Here is a 16,914-nt window from a genome sequence, read left to right as displayed (position 1 = left end):
ACTGCTGGAGCCAGAGGGACCTGTGACCCGACACCGCCATAGCGGAGTTAATGGCTTCTATCAGAGTTGCGTGCATTAATGGCACCTACTCAGTCTGTGCTTTACTAAGCACCCTTGTTAGGAGCAAACTGTGATCCTCAGTAATTAGAATCATACACACAGACACACACAACCCACAGCGGTTGTTGGTCAGGAAGGCGCTGAGGATTAGAATAATCACATACTCAGTCTTCTTTATTCATCATTATCACTCCTAAGAAGGGAAGCAAGCATCTACTTCGCCGTTGAAGTGAGGCCACTTTCTCCAGCCTTGTTTAATACGACTGGATCAAACAGACTCCTGGGAGTCTACCTACTGCCCCCCCTTGTGACAAATCACTTGTGATGAGGAAGCAGGAGTGGATTCATTCTTGCACCACCTGAAGGTTAACTTTCTCACCATGTTGGAGAGGGAACCTTTAAACCCAGAAACACAGTGACACAGAGATATATGGCAGTGTGTAGAAGGAATTATGTGAAGCATCTACCATTTCAGTGTATGCACCACAGTTTAGCAAGCCAGTGAGATAAGGACACAGAGACACTGATTGGCCCAGCACGCTCTTTACCGTAGCTCTCTTTGAAGAGCCAGTAATGCAGTACATATAGAACCACAGTACATATATATATACATGCAAGAGAGAAAGGAGAAAAAGCGCACTAGTGAGTATTTTAAAAGTAACACTTTACTGAAAAATAGATATGCTCACATACATCGAGTAAAGGAATTGTCAGCTTGCCAGCAATAAAAGTAATTCGGCACATCAGCGTGGTGAATGGATGGACACTGCGAGGAGGACATCGCTGGATACGGCGCCCACGCCGAGTAGATCTCAACCTCCAACACCGACCACACACAGGATACACTGGAGACCCTCCGACAGGACAGCCACACTTGTCAGGATTCTGGCACGCCCAACTAGTTTCGTCACCAGATGGACTTCTTCACACCCCCTGAAGAAGTCCATCTGGTGACGAAACTAGTTGGGCGTGCCAGAATCCTGACAAGTGTGGCTGTCCTGTCAGAGGCTCTCAAGCGTATCCTGCGTGTGGTCGGTGTTGGAGGTTGAGATCTACTCGGCGTGGGCGCCGTATCCAGCTGTGTCCATCCATTCACCACGCTGATGTGCCGAATTACTTTTATTGCTGGCAAGCTGACAATTCCTTTACTCGATGTATGTGAGCATATATATTTTTCAGTAAAGTGTTACTTTTAAAATACTTACTGGTGTGCTTTTTCTCCTTTCTCGCTTGCAAATTTACTGTCTGACCCGTGGTGAGGGTCTGTGGAGAAACTGAGCTGCACACATCTTGGATTTGATTATCCTAATTGGACTTTGTACTTTTACAAACCTCAGAGGACTTCAAACACCAATAGCTTGTGTCAAAAACAAGACACAAGCTATTGGTGTTTGACTGTTTATTTGTAACCTGATTGCTCAATCTTGGGAGTGCCATCCTGCCCGTTTGCTATATATATATATATTTACATATACATATATATATATATATATATATATCTATATATATATATATATATATATATATCTATATATATATATCTATATCTATATCTATATCTATATCTATATCTATATCTATCTATCTATCTATCTATCTATCTATCTATCTATCTATCTATCTATCTATCTATATATATATATATATATATATATATATATATATATATATATATATATATATATATATAGCACTTACCCCCTTCCCTTGCAGGTTGTACAGGCATAGTATGCACAGACAGTCAGCTGTAACCTAACAGCCGTTTCAACCACTTTCTAGTGGTTTTCATCAGAGGAAGTGGTTAAAACGGCTGTTAGGTTACAGCTGACTGTCTGTGCATACTATGCCTGTACAATAAACGTCTTTCTTTCATTTCTACATTCGTGTGCCGGTTCAATCCTCACCTGCAAGGGAAGGGGGTAAGTGCTCTTTATTATCCATTTAAGTTCCTGGCACCGGAGGACTGTTTAACGCTTGTTGAGTGCCATCCTGCAAAACCACTTTTGATTATTATAATATATATATATATATATATATATATATATATATATATATATATATATATATTACACACACACAACATATCAGAGAAAGTGTACACCAAGGAAACACTTAATAGTGCTAGTTACTTGTTATCTGCAGATTCCCTGCCCTGGCATCTTCAGCACCCAGGGACGGAGCAGTTTTTTGGCGCTTTTCTGTCTCAATGGTGCTTCAGTTTTTTTTATACATGGGTAGGTAAACTGCCCAGGTTGCAGAGGCAGTCCATGTAAGCAGGGGTCCATGCGGTTCCTGTTGGACACCACAGTCGGCATTATCACCCTGCACGCAAAACCGGGGACTCACACTGAGGGGACACCGGTTTTGATGTTGCTGGCCATAACACAGCACTGAGTGACATGATCTGTGCTGCTCACAATGTGAGCTATATTTCACTGTAGAGACAGGAAACCCTTCCCCCATCACCCAAGCTGCACACAGGTGTCATGTTACACAGTGTGAGGCTACACAGTGTGATGTCTGCTAATAAGCAAGTGGTTTTGGGACACAGATATATAGGGACCAGTGTACTTATCTGCGCACATTATGGGGTGCAGGTTACAGACATACTTATACATGTAATACATGCAGATTATACATTGTATAACAGGGCTAAACACTCAAAGAGATAGCGCTTTTAATAGCTGCAGCACATACACTGAGACGTGTCATGTGCCTTCTGTCGCCCTGCAGCACATACACTGTGCAGCACATACACTGGGGAGTGTCATGTGTTGTTTGGTGGCTGCACGTTAGCATGTAGCCAAAAGAGCGCCCACAGAGCACTGGTCTCGCTCTGAGAAGCCCACCCAGCATAATGGCGCCTCAGTGATTTTATACTGGAACCGCGCTGAAACAGCTAGGTTACTGTGGTAAACTGCCCTGGAATGGTGCACAGGCAGTACCTAGCTCCAATCTGGGCAGGGGGCTGCCGTTGCCGCCACCGCCATCTTGCCACACAGTAACCCGGGGACCCCACGGTGGGGGACCTCGGGGTAGTACTCACCACACGACATCTTCAGACTGGTCTAGGGGTGTGCGGCATGCCAGGGGTGTGCGCGCTGCAGCGCAATCCCCGCGGTAACATCACCCACGCAGGCCGGTGGTCCTGTGGCAGGGACAGTTCGGTACCATGAAGTGGCCTGCAGCTGAACCCTTCCCCTAGTCTCCCACAATGCAGGGCTGCTGTTAAGTCCAAAACAGCAGTCCCAAAATAATAAAATAAAACTGAAGAAAAACTCTGGAGCTCTTCCTGCTGCGTGCTTCTCCTGAGGCACATTTTCTTAAACTGGCTAGATGGGAGGGGAGCAGATGGGAGGAGCCAGTACACCCAGTATAAAGTTTTATATGTGCCTGTCTTCTGCGGATACCCTCTTTTCCCCATCGTCTTGAACGACTAACCCTGTATCCCATAAGAATGTAAGAGAAATGTAAAAAAGCCCATGTAGATCTTTTGACTGTCGACCTAACCCATGTCGACCTACAGATGGATCGCCTCTCTTCTTTGGCAGGCGATCGCCAGCATGTCTCTTTGGCCGGTGATCACCGGTGCAGAGGCGCTCCATCTGACTGGCACTCACACGCGTCCCAGTTTCAGGATGGCGCTGCTGCGGGTCCCTGCACGTCTCCACTTCAGGGAGATGGGCTAGGATAGGGGGGACAGCAGGGCAGCGAGGGGCACCAGAGGAGGCAGCGGAGTCAGCTCCATAGCCAGGGGCAAGCGCGAGCGTCTCGTGCACCCCTGGCGAGAGCCGGCCGCTGGCGGGGGCTGGCGATAGAATAGTCAGCCCCTGCAAGGAAGAGGCCGGTTCCATCTGTAACCCATTTCGACCTTCCTGCATGTCGACCCAGACTCATGTTGACCTAATGGTAATGACTGTCGACCAACATGTTGGAGCAGATCACATTTCCCATTAAAATCCTCCAAATCCTCTTAAGTACTGTACACTTAGATAAAAATAATTACCGGTATCAATTTGTGTTTAACGTACAATTTTGGCAAAAAAAAATAGGATTTTAATACCTACCGGTAAATCCTTTTCTCTGAGTTCTTATGGGATACAGGGAAGTCGTTCATGACGATGGGGAAAAGAGGATATCCGAAGGAGACAGGCACATATAAAACTTTATACTGGGTGTACTGGCTCCTCCCCTCTGCTCCCCTCCCTCTAGTCAGTTAATAGAAACTGTGCCGAAGGAGAAGAACAATATGAGAGGAATATGTGTAATATTTAACGTGGTGAGATTCATCCAGCACACCCAACATACTTTCAACATACATAGACCACTGTAGCGACCACAGAACATGGGAAGTCTCAGGGCCTTAGAACATGTCAACCATGACAACTTTTGTAACTGTGTTCCAACTGGAACAACTTAATAATAATTATCACCTAAGTGACAACATACACTCGTGAACAGCTGAGGTACACGATGTAAACAGTAAGGTTACCCTGATAACCTACACCCTTATGCCCGCAAGGACAAAGGTAGCAGGAGGACCCAGTATTGGTCCAATCTCACCATAGTGAGTAAGGCAGACCTTCGCACAGAGGCAGGCGCCCTGTATCCCATAAGAACTCCGAGAAAAGGATTTACCGGTAGGTATTAAAATCCTATTTTCTCTTACATTCTTATGGGATACAGGGAAGTCGTTCATAACGATGGGGATATACCAAAGACATCAGAACGGGCGGGATTGTGCGGAGATTGCCGCAGCACCGCTTGCCCAAATGGAGTATCTTCAGAGGCCAAAGCATCAAATTTGTAAAACTTGACAAAAGTGTGTTGGCCTGACCATGTAGCTGCTCTACACAATTGTAAGGCCGACACTCCTCGGGCAGCCGCCCAGGAAGTCCCCACTGAACGAGTTGAGTGGGCTTTCACCCCAGCAGGCATAGGAAGCTTCGCTACCACATAAGCCTGTTTAATGGTTGCACAGATCCAGCGTGCAATAGACTGCTTAGAAGCAGGACGCCCAATCTTTTTGGGCATCATAAAGGACAATCAGTCTTGCGAATTCTCGCTGTTCTCCTGATGTTTACACAGAGAATCCTTACCACAACCAAAGATGTTGGCACCTCAGAATGAGGCCCACTAGCAGGAACCACAATTGGCTGGTTCACATGGAACGCAGACACTACTTTGTGAAGAAACCACGGGTTTGTGCGTAATTCTGCCCTGTCTTCATAGAAGATCAAATATGGGCTCTTGCATGTTAACGCCCCTAGCTCAGAGACCCGCCTAGCCGAAGCTAGGGCTAGTAAGACAACCGTCTTCCATGTCAGATATTTTAACTCAATTTCCTCCAGTGGCTCAAACCAGGAGGATTTTAGGAACGTCAGAACGACATCCAAGTCCCATGGTGGAGTAGGGGCCACAAAGGGAGGCTGTATATGCAATACTCCTTGCAGAAATGTCTGCACTTCAGGTATATTAGCCAGCTTCTTTTGGAAAAAGACAGATAATGCAGATACCTGCACCTTCAAGGAGCCTAAACGTAGGCCCAGATCCAAACCAGATTGAAGAAATCTGAGAAATCTTTCAAGTTTGAACTCTGATGGAGAAAACTTTTCCTGTTCACACCATCCCACATATCTCTTCCAGTTATGGTGGTAATGTGTAGCCGTTACTGGTTTCCTTGCACTTGTCATAGTTTTGATGACTGATGTGTGAAATCCCTTTTGTGTCAGGATCTGCCGCTCAACTTCCAGGTCGTCAAACGAAGCTGTTCCAAGGCCTGGAAGACGCACGGGCCTTGCATGAGCAGGTCTCTTTGCAGAGGTAGGCGCCACGAGTCCCTTTGAAGATTTATTAGATCTGGGTACCACGCTCTTCGTGGCCAGTCCGGAGCCACAAGAATTACCACGGCTCCGTCTCTTCTTATCTTCCTTAACACCCGAGCCACTAAGGGAATCGGTGGGAAGACATAAATCAGGCTGTTGAACGTCCACGGTATGGAGAGGGCGTCCACTCCTTCTGCTTGAGGGTCTCTCGCCCTGGAGAAGTACCTGGATACTTTCCAATTGTGTCTTGATGCCATCAAGTCTATTAATGGGGTCCCCCACCGAGCCACCAGAGCACTGAACACCTGGTTGTGTAGATTCCATTCCCCGGGATGGAGCTCGTGGCGACTGAGGAAGTCGGCTTCCTAGTTGTCCACCCCGGGTATGAATATGGCAGAAAGAGCCTGACAGTGACTCTATGCCCAGGACAGGATCTTTGTTGCTTCCTGCATGCAGGGCCTGCTCTTGGTCCCGCCCTGCCTGTTCAGAAATGCCACAGTAGTGGCATTGTCTGATTGGATGCAGAACGCCTGTCCGCTAAGGAGAGGGGCCGCCTTCAGGAGTGCATAATACACAGCACGTAACTCCAAATTGTTGATGTGGAGGCGTGTTTCCCATAGGGTCCATTTGCCCTGAAAGGACTGACCCATGGTCACTGCACCCCATCCGAGGAGGCTCGCATCCGTGGTGACTAAGACCCAATCCTGGATGCCAATCCGACGCCCTGCTAGTAGGTTGGGCGTGTGGAGCCACCACTGTAGCGACAGTCTGGTCCGAGATGACAACACAATCCGCCGATGCATATGGCGATGTGAACCGGACCACTTGCTCAGGAGATCGAGCTGGAAAATTCTGCTGTGAAACCTCCCGAATTGGAGAGCCTCGAATGAGGCCACCATTTTTCCTAACAGGACAATGCACTGGTGCACTGTCACCTGGGGGGGCTTCAACAGGTCTGTGACCAGCTGTTGAATGTCCACAATCTTCTCCTGTGGCAGGGACACTCATGAGAGCCGTGTCCAGCACCATCCCCAGGAACTGGAGTCTCTGTGAAGGGATCAGAGAGGACTTTGCTAGGTTCAGGAGCCAACCATGACCCGACAGGGTCTGTCTGGTAACTTGTAAGGCTGCCTGCAATTCCTCTGGCGACCTTGCCTTTACTAGCAGGTCGTCCAAGTATGGTATAACACAAATCCCTTGTTTCCTGAGAACCACCATGATCTCCGCCATTCACCTTGGTGAATATGCGCGGGGCTGAGGACAGGCCGAACGGCAGTGCACGGAACTGATAGTGATCGTTCAACAACGCAAACCTCAGATATTTTTGATGAGGGGCCCAGATTGGGATGTGAAGGTAGGCGTCACATCCAAGGACGCTGAGTACTCCCCTTCCTCCAGTGCCGCTATCACGGCCCACAAGGACTCCATCTTGAACTTGGTCACAGTCAAGAATGGGTTCAGGGATTTTAGGTTCAGTATCGGGCGTACTGACCCGTCCAGTTTTGGGACTACAAATAAATTTGAGTAATAACCCTGCCCCCTCTCCAGGGGAGGGACCGGGGTTATTACCTTGGCCTGTACCAGTTTTTGGATTGCTTGCTGCAACAACATTTGGTCCCCTGGGGACGCTGGAAGGCCTGATTTGAAAAACCTCTGAGGTGGCTGTACTGCAAACTCCAGCTTGTAGCCTTGCGTAATAAGAGCCTGTACCCAAGAATTGAGGCACGAGGCTTCCCAAACATGGCCGAAGAACGCCAGTCTGGCTCCCACCTCGGCCGGAGCTATTGGTGGAGCCCCACCGTCATGCTGCGGGTTTACCTGCAGCTGCCCCGGATGGTCGCTCTGAGGTGGCCGAAGCAGAAGGCTTCCTGAATTTACCTCAGGTGCCTCTGGCAGCATTTGATCCCCCCTGGCCTTTGGGCGGAATTTACTTGTCCGAAAGGACTGCTGGGAGTGAGATGGAAAAGGACGCTTGGGCGCCTGTGGGGTTGATGGCAGGAATGTGGACTTCCCTGCTGTGGCTTTAGAGATTAACTCATCTAAATCACTCCCAAACAACCGGTCGCCAGTGAAGGGGAGGTTTTCTACACTCCGTTTAGAGTCAGCGTCAGCTATCCACTGCTGGAGCCAAAGGGATCTGCGTCCTGACACCGCCATGGCTGAGTTATGGCCGTTAATGGCTCCTAACTCCTTCTGCGCCTCACACAGAACTTTAGCTGTGTCCTGAATATGGTGTAATTTTTCAGACACCTGCGCCACCTGTCATGTCACCCAGAAGACCCTCCTGGATCTGGGAAGCCCACGTGTATATAGGACTTAGCCATATAACAGCTTGCTAAGACTGGACGCTGACACGCGCCACTAGCAGTAAAAATGAACTTAAGGGTATTTTTTTTTTTTTTTTTTTTTTTTTTTTTTTTTTTTTTAAATAATTTTTTATTGAAGAACTGTGCATTACAAAACAAAGCATTGCATGTCTGTAATATGGATTTGTGCATGAAACATTGTTACAATCCTTATACGAAATACAGGATCAATGAATAAATGGAAATTCAATAAAACTATAACTTGTCAATTGGTTCATATAACAATACAAACAGTTCCTGTTACAGTGGGTCATTTCATACAAGCTCCAACAAGATACGGCATAGGCACACCAGAGTACATTTCGATAGGCAATTGAGGGTTCTGTTAAAAGGGAGGTGTATTGTTCTGTAGTAGCATTAGGTTATACCAGGACGTTAATTGGACAGCCTTTCTAAGATTGGCTTTTGTGGATTCTGGCAGGGATTTCACATGTGGTAGCCAAATTGCAAAAAACCTTTTAGCCTTAGCATCTTTATTGAGTGACATCTCGAGCCAGTCCATCTGGAATAGGTGTGAAACCCGGGGTATCAGTAAGGATATAGATAATGTATTGGAGTTTTTCCATTGGGATAAAATAGTTTTTCGTGTTGCAGCAGCTATTTTTGATAAAAATATTCTTTGCCCTGCTGATTGGCGGATCGTGTTAGGCATTGGATATATATCCCACAGTGCCCACTCCGGAGTGGCTGTGAATGTGATGTTATATTGTGAGTTAACATGATTGCATACTGTATCCCAAAAGGCCCCTACTTCTGGGCAACTCCACATGCAGTGTAGTATATCTATATGATACATTGGGCAGATCTACAGCCCACTTCGCCATTCCAGAGTCTAGAGTATCTATATCAATACGTTTCTTTATATGTAAGTACAATAGGGAGGTAGTACATGGTCTGTTCTGAGCATGCTTGATCATAATATCTATGCCTGCAGACTTGTCAGTTATCGGGATCTGTTTAGCTTGGCTGGATACATAACTTTTCATTTGGTAGTACACGTATATGGGTATGGTCACATCTGGGAATTTATCACTGATTTGTTGGTAAGACAAGATTGGATCGTCCCCATCACCCATAAAATGGTATATCAATCTAAGGCCCCCTGCCTCACAGTGCCTGATTAATCTATTTTTTTGGAGTATCTGTCTATTAGTGTTAGCATTGTAATAAATGTTATTAAATATCGTATTATGTGTAGATAGTTTAAGTCTAGAACGTGTCATTCGCCATGCCTTGCATGTGGTAGTTAGCAATAAATTCCCTGCGACTTCAGAAGGAAAGTCCGTTGGTCTCATGTGAAGAAGGCTCGGCAGTGGCACATTCGGGCTCATGGTTTGCTCAAGCACCGTGTTGGCATAATAGGTGGTGGAGTGTATCCAGTCAATTGCATACCTGAAATTAGCCGCTAACATATAGCTCTTAACGCATGGTAGATTAATGCCTCCCAATGTCGTGTGTTGTGACAATTTAAACATGGAAATCCTGGGTTTTTTCCCATCCCAAATAAATTTACTGAGTGCTGTATTTATTATACGTAGATCAGGTTCAGATATTAAAAGAGGGAGCATCTGAATGGCGTACAGCAATCGTGGGAAGGAAATCATTTTAATCATGTGGCATCTCCCCAAATAGGACAAAGGTAAAGACCGCCAAGATCGAAGATCTGCCAGCAGTTTTGCTATCAGCGGTGGGTAGTTCACTGCATACAACTGAGTCGGGTTCACCGGTATCTCTAGACCTAAATATGTTAGGGAGCCGTCGGCCCATAGGAATGGGAACCCATCATGCCAGCCAGTCGTAGCCCCCCTGTGTAGTGCCAGAGCCTTAGTTTTTGTTTTGTTTATCAAAAAACCAGAGATATCCTCAAATTCTTTTAACGTTTTTAAGAAACCAGGAAACGCTTCCTGTGGATTGGTGAAATAGAGTAACAGGTCATCTGCATATGCCGAGACCTTCAGCTCTGTCCCCCCATGCTGTATTCCATGCCAGTCTTCCTGTAGATGAAACAATCTAATTAGTGGATCAATGGCAAGATCAAATAGCAACGGGGAAAGTGGGCACCCCTGTCTGGTGCCACGAGCTAGCGTGAAGCTGGCAGTGTTTAGACCATTTATAGTGAGGACTGCTTTAGGGCTATCATAAAGTCTGCGAAAAAAGGAAATGAAGCCTACCCCAAATTGTTGAGTGTGTAACACCCGTAGAAGATGAGACCAGGACACCCTATCAAAAGCTTTATCAGCGTCACAACTCACTAACAATGAACTTCCATGTTTCATCATCTGGGCTTTAGTTATGGCTGCCACCACTTGTCTAATGTTGTGCACTGACGACCTACCTTTCACAAAGCCGGTCTGGGATGTATGGAGCAGCTTTGGTAATATCACCTGTAGCCTATGGGCTACTATGGTGGTCAGTATTTTTAGATCCTGGTTCAACAAGGAGATTGGACGGTAGGAGCTAACCAGATTTGGGTCTTTGCCTGGTTTTGGCAATATTATGATCCGAGCCTGGTTAAAATCAGGAGGTGAAGCATTACCGGCTAATATAGAGTTATATAGGGATAATAAGTGTGATTTAAGGTGTGGTAATACTATTTTGTAGTAGTCTGCCCCTAATCCGTCTGGTCCCGGTGATTTCCCTTTTGGGAGGCCTTTTATGACCTGTTCTAGTTCTTGTTCCGTTATGGGCGTTGTTAAAGCATCTCTTTCTAGTTGGGTCAAGGTTGGGAGTGCTGCTCTCCTCAGAAACTCCATCCCTAATGCTGGGTGATCAGCAGGGGGCGAATAAAGATCTGTGTAATAGCTTAGGAAGGAATCAGCAATATCTGCCGTGGTGGTGTGTTGTCTCTGGTTTACAATAATCCTATTTACATGTGGTTGTGGGCGTTGTCCTCGGGCTATGGAGGCCAGTAATTTGCCTGATTTATTTCCCCACCTAAAATAACGTTGTTTTTGGAAGTCTATAGAACACTGTGCTTTTTCCGTGCATAAGGTGTCATACAGTGCTTTAGCGTCTGTGTAACTTTCCCTATTGGCTGGGGTATCATTTCTCAGCATGGCTGCATAGGAGTCTGAGACAGTTGCACTTAATTCTAAGAGTCGGGAATTCAATTTTTTCTTTTTGGTTGCAGTATATGCTATGACGTGTCCACGCACCACTTAAGGGTATTTTCAACCTTCCTGTCCGTGGCGTCTTTCAGTGAAGACGACCCTGGTACTGGGAGCACCATCTTTTTTGCTAGGCGAGACACAAAAGAATCTACCTCCGGTGGCTCCTCCCACACCTTGCCTCCCGCAGGATCAAATGGAAACGTGGTTCTAAATTTCTTAGCCACTTTAAACCTCATTTCTGGGTTTTTCCATGCTGACTTGAAAGTGTTTTCCAGGTCAGACTGCTCAGGGAAAACAACCTGCTGTTGTTTTCTGAGTAGCAAAGAAAGAATCCCCTTCAGAGGACTCAGCTAAGGGAAGGTCCAGCACCTCCCTGATTGCCATAATTAATGGCTCTGTGCCCGGAGCAGTGACTGTGAAGCATCAGGCTCCTCACCCCCCGCGTCTGCATCACCAATATCATCATCATCATCCCCGTCATCTGCCCCAGATTGAGGGGTTTGAGAGGGTGCACTTCTCTTACGAGTTACCCCAGGGGTAGGAGTTATTATATCAACTCTGGCAGAGAGGATAGCAAGCTCCCTCTGCACCCTTTGGGTCTGTGCTGCTGTAGCAGCTAACTGTGTAGTTACAGTTTCTAGCATGGATTTCATCCCTGCTGCCCAGGCAGGCTCCTGTGAGCTGTCCTGTGTGCTACTCTGCTGCCCAGTAAGCTGTGGGGGAACCCCACTACTTTGTGGGGACATACATGGCCCACAAGTAACTTGTGATGAAGATGCTGGCACAAACTTATCACTGCACACCATACATGTAAGTTTCCTCACCATTGTGAGGAACAGGCTCCCCTCACACACAGAGCAAACACAGTTATGCAGTGTGATTTAGACAGATAATAACTATGTGTAGTACTATCTGAGTTGTTTATAGCTTAACAAGCTAGTGGGGTGGTGTACAGAGGGTAATGGAGGGGACCAATACACCAAACAACCTTAGCTCTCCAATTTTAAGAGCTGGTAAACAGTACAGTAATCTAACAGTACTTTACAGTGTATGCAGGCAAGTGTACAAGTACACAAGCGCTGAAAAGCTGAAGCGGTCTCTGCAAGCAGATTCCCTCTGTTCCACATCGCTGAGGAGTGTCTGGAGCAGTACAATGGTGTTTCCAGCAGCCAGGGAAGAAGCAGGAAGCAGGTTTTGGCACCCTCACAGAGCTATGGTCCCACTCTGGGTAAGCTCCGCCCAGCGTAATGGCGACGGAGCTTACCTGCGTTTTATACTGAGACTGACATTGAAGAATGTCCAAACCTCTCTGGTAAACTGCCCTGGACAATACAGGAGGCAGTACCCTGTCCCAGTGTAGGCAGGGGGTTGCGCAGTCCGCCATCTTGCCACACCGTTACCCGGGGACCCCACGGCGGGGGACCCCGGGGTAATACTCACCACACGACGTCTTCAGACTGGACTAGGGGTGTGCGGCATGCCAGGGGTGTGCGCGCTGCAGCGCAATGCCCGCGGTAACAACACCCACGCAGGACAGTGGTCCTGTGACAGGGACAGCTCGGAACCATGCTGAATCCTTCCCCTAGTCTCCCACGACGCAGGACTGCTGTTAAGTCCAAACAGCAGCCCTAAAATAATAAAGGGTACTTGTGTATTTTGGCGGCGCCCATCGCATCGCATACCATAACACATACGATGGTATGCGATGCGACGCGATATCGTACGATAGTGCACGATGGCATACAATTTGAGTTGAGAATAGAATAGAGTGGCGAGCGCAGCGAGCCACCGAGCCCGAAGCGTGGCGAGCCCCGCGAGGGGACGCGGATACCTTCACAGGTAAACGCGTCCCATCGAGGGCTTCACAGGTGTCCGCGTCGCCACGGACACCTGTGAAGCCCGCGAGGGGACGCGTATATCTGTGAAGGTATCCGCGTCCGCTCGCCACGCTTCGGGCTCGGTGGCTCGCTGCGCTCGCCACACTATTCTATTCTCAACTCCACGCCGACGTGGATAGTGGGGGTATGAAAAGGTCGTAGGACGCATACCGCCGCCCCTCGCGGGCTCGCTGCGCTCGCCACGCTTCGGGTTCACGTTTATAGTGGGGGGTGGCGTGGGGGTGCATTTAACATTGTAAGCACCCTTTAGGGTGCTTATACGATTTTTGGTCGTATAGGGGGTCAAAATCGCGTCGCATCGCATGCCATCGGGTGCATGGCATGCGATGCGATCTGTTCGTCGTACGACGGACATCGGGGGCGCCGCCAAAATACACAAGTACCTAATAAAGAAATTAAACAGAAGACAAAACTCTCTGGAGCTCTTCCTGATGCGTGCTTCTCCTGAGGCACATTTCTAAAACTGACTAGAGGGAGGGGAGCAGAGGGGAGGAGCCAGTACACCCAGTATAAAGTTTTATATGTGCCTGTCTCCTTCGGATATCCTCTTTTCCCCATCGTTATAAAGGACTTCCCTGTATCCCATAAGAATGTAAGAGAAAATGCAATTAAATGTCTCACAGGACCTGGTGCTGAGGACACATCTGTAACATAGGATACAGCGTTATACATAAGACAATAACAGTACAGAGATAAATAGCATTGGTGTATTTCCCTCACTATGCATGACAAGTAAAGCATGGGCATATGGAACACGTTACCTTGAAGTGCCTCCTTTGCTCGTGCCAATTCCTGCTCTTTCTGTGCTAGTTGCACCTTCAGCTCGGTAACAGAAAGCACCTCAGCCGATCGGCTGTCTTGTGACTCCTCCAGGTCTTTTGCCAACATTTCCTTCATTTGATGAAGTAAGTGAACCTCATCTTGCAGTTGTGATACCTCTTCCCTTAGCAGCACTACAAATAGTGGAAATACAAAGATGATTAAACAAAACAAACGGAAAATAGATCTAATATGCAATAATACAAAGCGTGTTAGTTACAATGTGTGAACCATTTCTTATTCAATAACACGCCAATGTGATTAATTGGACCAAACAGCAGGGCCCTCTCCCCTCATGTGTTTTTTTCCACTCAGACTTTTTTACTCTGGTAGTTCACCTTGTTTCTAAAAAACAAGATAGGCTTCAATAGCAGTGTAACTGTAGAGAAGTGCCTTGGTGATGGGACAGCTCTCCTGCTCCCAGCACCAGAGCAGCAATAGAGCGAGACTGCTTCCCCCAGCATGGTGATCAACTGTCTGATCCCAGCGCCTACAGTGCAGACGGTAAAGCGGCTATGGGGAGCGAAGCGTCGTTTTGAAAATGTCGCCAATCCAAAGCGCCGCTCACGGAGGTGGACTCTCCTGCCATTCAGGAGCCAGCCACGGTGAGCCAGTCAGCGCTCGCCCCTCCATACTTGGACCCAGTGTTCACCGCGGAAGAAGGTCCGACGGTGGAGAGGGAACACCCGAGCACTCCTGAAGATCAGAAGACCGCGGCGATGGACAGAAGAGTTCCGAAAGCCACCAAAGAGGCCAGAAGACGCCGGGATCAAGCAAGAAGATCTCCGGCACCATCTGGCAGAAGAAAAGCAGAGGCGGTACTGCTGGCCTGGATGGGCCAGTGTCAGAAGACTGCAGCAAAGCTGTCTTAGAGGCCAGTGGAGATGGGATGCAGAAGAGCTGACGTAGCTCCCCCCAGCGGCCTCTCCCAATGGTGACCAAATAGCCCCTAGCCTAGACCACCGGGTGTTCGGGCATTAGGCCCGTGGGCAGAGTCGGGCCCTGTCAAAATGGCTTCAGGCTCCCCTTGAATCCCTTTTGACAAGGCATTAGACCTGAGGCCCAGTATCCGGGCACTAGGCCCCGGGACTTATTTAGGCCAGACATTAGGCCTGTGCCCCAGTCAGGCTCCAGTCCTAAAAGCCATCTTAGGCCTCTTAAGTGTTCTAGGCCTTCCAAGCCTGCGATTATTTCAGGCCCACATAGGCCTTTGTCTCCCCATTGATAATGGGTGATTTTCACCCCCTCCTGAAGGGGTACAGTGGGCTTTGTGGCAGCTCTTTCCAGGACCAAAATTCAGTAGGGAAAGGGGAATGGCTGTTCCTTATATTGCCATGAACGGCTGTTTGTGGACAAGGCCCCTTTCCTTGAGCACCAGCTTGGGGACTGTACACAGACGTGTGAATCCCCTAATAAAACACGTCAGCGCTACATAGGTGAAACTGGATGGCTGAGGATCCGGACGATGATGACCATTTACCCAGCCGGTGAAGGTCGCGGCCACCTATAATTCCCACACACTCAACCCTTTGGGAATTAACAAGGTTCCATGGTTCAAAACTCAATTTGTTCCTGTCAGCATAGTCGAGAAATACCTGGAGTGGAAACCATAACTGGAGGATAGTCCATCACTGTCAAGTGCCGGAATTTACCAGGACCGTGGTTTGTCACGGCCTGAAGGTGAGAGGGTGCAGAGCAGGTAAGTGGTCAGGATACACCTGCATGGCAGCAGACACAACACTGCACCTCCTACACCCCTCTTACCGTGCATAACCACCAACCCCTTAAAGAAACCAGATTAGTGTATGTGTTTTATTTCCATACAAAGTACAGAAATAAAAGCAAACTTCCTATACAATAAAAAGAAAAACAAAACCTGCAGTATTCATTAAGCTGTACATATCTTCAAATCTGTCAAAATCTGTATAATAAACAAAATCTGTCTGCTCACACAAAAGCTTCAAAGTAAGGTTCATACACACCGGGCGATTATGCCACTGTATGGTGCACAATTATGGGAAAAATAGCTGGGCTGAAAAACCCTCAGTGCACACTAAGCGGTTTTCCCTCTGCCCAGCCATTTTCTCCGGAGGTGGATGGCTTTCCATAGCAGTACGCAATGGAAAGCTGTCCTCTCCATCACTCATCTGCTAGTAATACCAGCAGATCAGCGGCAGCTGGCAGCATGATGCGGGAGCGCACAGCAGCGCTCACCACTCATCACTGCCCATACATACAGGCGAGAAAACTGAGCGGCTTTCACATGAAAGTCACCCAGTGTGTATGGGGCTTTAGGGTTTAAAGTGAAACAAGTGCAGTTTAGATCACATCATCTGCACTACCCTGATATGCAACAGAGAGGAATTTCTGTACACTGAACTAAATGCTTACACTAAAACTGGCAGCTATAGTTTCTAAATTCTTACATTATACAATTATTAGGTATAAATGCCAGTTGCAGTTTAAAACGAAGCATACACATGCTATTTGTGCTTGATTTTGATATATTGGGCAGAGAAATCGGGTGAAAAGTGGCAAATCACATGTCCGATGCACGGTCCCATACGCATTGGATCGGAATTGATAACTAGTGTTGCACTACAGATATGCTGGATTTGGCAGGATCTGGCAGAACTTGCAGTGATCGCATGTGATATATTGCATGCAAAGGGACCGCATGCAATCCTGCTGACCGGAAAGCTGCTGGACAATTCAAGAAGGTCAGCTATGACTTCTCCCATTTGAAAAGGTTACAGTAATGAAGTAAGGCCAGCCTTAAGGTGCCCATACACGGTACAATTATTGTATGCAATTTGGACTAGATTGCATCGCATTG

The 16,914-nt window shown here is 47.5% G+C and overlaps 1 protein-coding gene across 10 annotated transcripts in view; it reads right to left on the bottom strand.

Annotated features, from left to right (window-relative positions):
• Positions 1-16,914, bottom strand: part of KAZN (kazrin, periplakin interacting protein) — a 679,557-nt gene that overhangs the window by 450,770 nt on the left and 211,873 nt on the right. For all 10 annotated transcript variants that reach the window (XM_083162748.1, XM_083162749.1, XM_083162746.1 and 7 more), the window contains one exon: positions 14,021-14,212. In XM_083162748.1, the coding sequence (XP_083018874.1) occupies positions 14,021-14,212 (192 nt within the window). The remainder of the gene's footprint in view (positions 1-14,020; positions 14,213-16,914) is intronic.

The sequence above is a fragment of the Crinia signifera genome, chromosome 19 (assembly GCF_055691185.1).
Source record: "Crinia signifera chromosome 19, ASM5569118v1, whole genome shotgun sequence".
Taxonomy (NCBI): Eukaryota; Metazoa; Chordata; class Amphibia; order Anura; family Myobatrachidae; genus Crinia; species Crinia signifera.
Note: the sequence above shows the minus strand (reverse complement) of the source record. Positions and strands in the feature narration are given on the sequence as shown.